Below are 5,000 nucleotides of genomic sequence, written 5' to 3' on the forward strand. Positions count from 1 at the left end.
GTGAAAAGATGACCTAATTTGGTGTTTTGAACCAGCAATCTTTCACTTGTAATAACACGGTAATGCAAAACCGTAGAAGCACACCACAGACGTTAAAAAGAAGCTATTGCACTGGACTACCTTTCACAGCAGTTGCTTTTTCAAAATAAAAGTCCTACTTCTCTATAGAACAATTGGCACAATTTTCCCATGCCAATATTGCAGGCTGCGGAGCTCTTGTGGCCAAATAACTCACACCATTCTAACCCTCTTAAGGAGATCTTCATATCACAGTCAACATTTGTTACAAATAACACTTAATTTGGTGTTTGGAGGCCTCTTGTAATATTCCACTGGTAATAACACGCTAACGCAAGACAGTAGAAGCACACCACAGACGTTAAAAAGAAGCTATTGCACTGGACTATCTTTCACAGCAGTTGGTTTTTAAAAATAAAAGTCCTACTTCTCTATAGACCAATTGGCACTATATTCCCATGCCAATATTTCAGGCTGCGGAACACTTGTGGCCAAATGACTCACACCATTTTAACCCTCCTGTGGAGATCTTCATATCACAGTCAACATTTGTTACAAATAACGCTTCATTTGGTGTTTGGAGACCACTTGTAATATTTGACTGGTAATAACACGCAATCACAAAAGTATACCAGACGTTATAAAGAAGTTATTGCACTGGACTAGCTTTCACAGCAGTTGGTGTATCAAAATAAAAGTCCTACTCCTCTATAGACCAATTGGCACAATATTCCCATGCCAATATATTAGGCTGTGTCAGACTTGTGGCCAAATAAATCACACCATATTAACCCTCTCTTGGAGCTATTTGTATCACAGTCAACATTTGTTACAAATAACGCTTTATTTGGTGTTTGGAGACCACTTATAATATTTGAATGGTAATAACACGCTTACGCAAAATGATAGAAGCACACCACAAAGGTTATAAACATCCTATTGCTGTGGACTATCTTTCACAGCAGTTGTTTTTTCAAAATAATAGTCCAAAATAATAGTGGTAATTTGTAACAAATGTTGATTGTGATACGAAGAGCTCAAAGAGAGGGTTAATATGGTGTGATTTATTTGCCCACAAGTCCAACACAGCCTGACATATTGGCATGGCCAATTGGCCTATAGATCAGGTTTTCTTTCTTTTTAAAAAACAACTGCTGTGAAAGGTAGTCCATTGCAATAGCTTCTTTATAACATTTGTGGCATACTTCTACTGTTTTGCGCTAGCGTGTTATTACCAGTCAAATATTACAAGTTGTCTCCAAACACCAAATGACGCGTTATTTGTAACAAATGTTGCCTGTGATACGAAGAGCTCCATAAGAGGGTTAATATGGTGTGATTTATTTGGCCACAAGTCCGACACAGCCTGACATATTGGCATTGGAATATTGTGTGAATTGTTGAATAAAGAAGTAGGACTACTATTTTGAAAAAACAACTGCTGTGAAAGATAGTCCACAGCAATAGGATGCTTATAACGTTTGCGGTGTGCTTCTATCGTTTTTGCGTAAGTGTGTTATTACCAGTCAAATATTACAAGTGGCCTCCAAACACCAAATTAAGTGTTATTTGTAAGAAACGTTGACTGTGATACGAAGAGATCCAAGAGAGGGTTAATATGGTGTGATTTATTTGGTCACAAGTCCGACACAGCCTGAAATATTGGCATGGGAATATAGTGCCAATTGGTCTATAGAGAAGTAGGACTTTTATTTTTAAAAACCAACTGCTGTGAAAGATAGTCCACAGCAATAGGATGTTTATAACGTTTGCCGTGTGCCTCTACTGTTTTGCGTTAGCGTGTTATTACAAGTGGAATATTACAAGAGGCCTCCAAACACCAAATGAAGCATTATTTGTAACAAATGTTGACTGTGATATGAAGATCTCCTTAAGAGGGTTAGAATGGTGTGAGTTATTTGGCCACAAGAGCTCCGCAGCCTGCAATATTGACATGGGAAAATTGTGCCAATTGTTCTAAAGAGAAGTAGGACTTTTATTTTGAAAAAACAACTGCTGTGAAAGGTAGTCCAGTGCAATAGCTTCTTTTTAACGTCTGTGGTGTGCTTATACGGTTTTGCGTTACCGTGTTATTACAAGTGAAATATTGCTGGTTCAAAACACCAAATTAGGTCATCTTTTCACCAAATAGGCTGATTACCTCTGTAAATGGGGTTGCATTGTGTGATTTATTAGCCTAGAATCTTAGATGTCTTTGACACACGATTAACAAGCAACGTTTGTATCAACTCAGTCGAATGTCTGTTGAATATCCAAAATGAAAACAACTTTACCGCACTGAGTGAGCGAGCCTTTCCCGTTAGATACGCCGTCAACCAAACAGACAGCAGCAGCAGCGTAATGTAGATTTACACTGGCACTGCTGCTAAGGATTTGACTGGGGAGCTTTTGGCGAACGGATAAGTTTGCTAATAATCCTCTTTCAAACTCAAATACCGGGTCAGGTGCACCAACTCGTGCGTGTTCTTGATACCGGAGCTTACTCACGGTGTGCGAATTAAGACTCCGTCAACACAAGCGCCACAGCGCGGCGTCCGTGCGGCCTCCGATGCCCTTGAGCGCCCGTGGGTCCGGTACTGCACCGGATCGGATGCCAACGCCTCGCATGGCGGAGGAAGACCTGTTTCTTCATCTTTGTTCTCTGTAGTAGAGCATAGAGAAGTCTACAGAGAAATACGCGTGGGCAGGGTGTCTAGAAGAACGGCCAAACGTGTATTTAAACAAATAAATACAATGTATTGTCAGTAGAGCACAAGTCTGTGGGCCGTGTGTCTAGTAACTGCTAAACATGTATTAAACAAATAAATACAATTCGTTGTCAGTAGCCTAGAGCATTAGTCTGTGTGGGCAGGGTAGTTATGATAGTTGTTATATCTGAGAGTTTCACTGACTTTACAAAGTGTTTGGATGAGAGATGTGGATGTGATTGGTTGTTCAGGCCTGGCAGAGCTGAGAGCTCTCTGATTGATTGGTTTTTCAGGCCTGGTCGGAGCCCTCTGATTGGTTGTTCAGGCCTGGCGGAGCCATCTGATTGATTGGTCATGTTCCGGCCTCGTGCTGGTCAAAACGAGGGAAATAGATATAATTTATTTAAAGGCTACATAATTTCCTCTGCACTTGGTAAAAACAAAACCACGTTGTTGCTCTTGTTCATTGGCATTGAATACAACTATGCTAGGCTGGATAAGATGGCTGAAGTGTTACAGTCTGGAGTTGCCAACAGCTTGACTTTTCAATCTACCCTCTGGCTCATAGAGAAATGACCCGACTAACCGGCCAAATATTCGGTGTCATTGTTTAATTCACTTCAGTTGTTCTGCTTTGATTTCGCCGATTGTTCCAAATCAGATGCGGTGGAGATGTCGAGAATGCTGCAGTGTTAGTGAATGAGTTCAGGCGTGTTGCTGGTTAGGGTTAGGTAGGTGTGGCACCACTGTGGAATGAGTGTGTGTGTGTTATCCGTTACCTCCCTCCCTCACACACACACACACACACACACACACACACACACACACACACACACACACTCCTCAGTGGTGGCTTAGTATGTTATGAGACTGAAGAGGTGAGGCTGATGCCCAGGGGCAGATTGAGTTAAGTGTGTGTGTGTGTGTGTGTGCGTGCAAGCGCGTGGCTCTCGCTGGTCAGGTGACTGTGTTTAGTAAGCATATGCACACAAAGTGTCCGACCTGTACCAGTGTCCAGTACCAGTATTTACACATGGTGTGCGTGTGTGTGTGTGTGTGACCTGTTCTGTCTCTCTGCCTGTCCCAGTGTACTATACCGACGATAGCCAGCCTTGTGTTGTGTGTGTGTGTGTGTGTGTGTGTGTCAAGTACCAGTGTTCACACTGTGTGTGTGTGTGTGTGTGTGTGTGTGTGTGTGACCTGTTCTATCCTGCCTCTCCCAGCGTACCGTACGGACGATAGCCAGCCCTGGGTGCTGCCTGTGGTGAAGAAGGTGGAGAAGATGATCGTGGAGGACAGCAGTCTGAACCACGAGTACCTGCCCATCCTGGGGCTGCCCGAGTTCCGCTCCAACGCCTCCAAGATCGCCCTGGGAGACGACAGCCCCGCCATCAAGGAGAAACGGGTAGGAACCCACTAGAAACCTTTAAATGGGTAGGAACCCTCTAGAACCCTTTAAACAGGTGGGAACCCTCCAGAATCCGCTAGAACCCTTTAAAGGGGTAGGAACCCTCTAGAACCCTTTAAACGGGTAGGAACCCTCTAGACGCCTTTAGAACCTCCCACTAGAACCCTTTAAATGGGTAGGGTGTGTGTGTGTGTCTGTGTCTGTGTCTGTGTCTGTGTCTGTGTCTGTGTCTGTGTCTGTGTCTGTGTGTGTGTATTTCTTTCCTCCTTGTCTGTGTGTGTGTGTGTGTGTGTGTCGCCTGCTCTGCTTGGAAAAGCTGCTGGAGTGATTCAATACGTAGAGATGGCATCTGCACATATTGTGTAACAATTTGGTTGTGCCCGATGCGTAACTCCAAGACCTGTTATGCTCTATCGGCACTTCGAATACAGTCTTGTATAAACCTCAGCCCCTGAGTGTGGTCTCTACTTTTTGTTCTTTTTGAGTGATGCGATACAAATAATCTGATTTGATTGGATTTGATCAGACCATTCACCGGACTTTATAGCCTCCTTGTAGCTGTGTGTAAATTGTATTGATTTTAGTGTGTGTGTGTGTGTGTGTGTGTGTTCTGCTGCAGGTGGGTGCAGTACAGTGCCTGGGTGGTACTGGTGCTCTGAAGATTGGGGCGGAGTTTCTGCGACGTTGGTATAATGGAACGGACAACACCAAAACACCCGTCTACGTGTCCGCTCCTACCTGGGGTACGTACGTGTGTGTGTGTGTGTGTGTGTGTGTGTGTGTGTGTCTGCTCCAACTGTGTGCTCCCATTCAAAACTGCGGTACGAGTGTGTGTTGACCACATTCGGGAACAAATGCAGTTTTTC

The 5,000-nt window shown here is 43.7% G+C and overlaps 1 protein-coding gene across 1 annotated transcript in view; it reads left to right on the forward strand.

Moving 5' to 3' along the window:
- got1 (glutamic-oxaloacetic transaminase 1, soluble) overlaps nt 1-5,000 on the forward strand; it is an 11,721-nt gene that overhangs the window by 727 nt on the left and 5,994 nt on the right. Inside the window, exons 2-3 of the mRNA XM_062519640.1 lie at nt 3,950-4,131; nt 4,754-4,877. Coding sequence (XP_062375624.1) covers nt 3,950-4,131; nt 4,754-4,877 — 306 coding nt within the window. The remainder of the gene's footprint in view (nt 1-3,949; nt 4,132-4,753; nt 4,878-5,000) is intronic.

Source organism: Sardina pilchardus, chromosome 18, assembly GCF_963854185.1.
Source record: "Sardina pilchardus chromosome 18, fSarPil1.1, whole genome shotgun sequence".
In the NCBI taxonomy this organism is placed as follows: Eukaryota; Metazoa; Chordata; class Actinopteri; order Clupeiformes; family Clupeidae; genus Sardina; species Sardina pilchardus.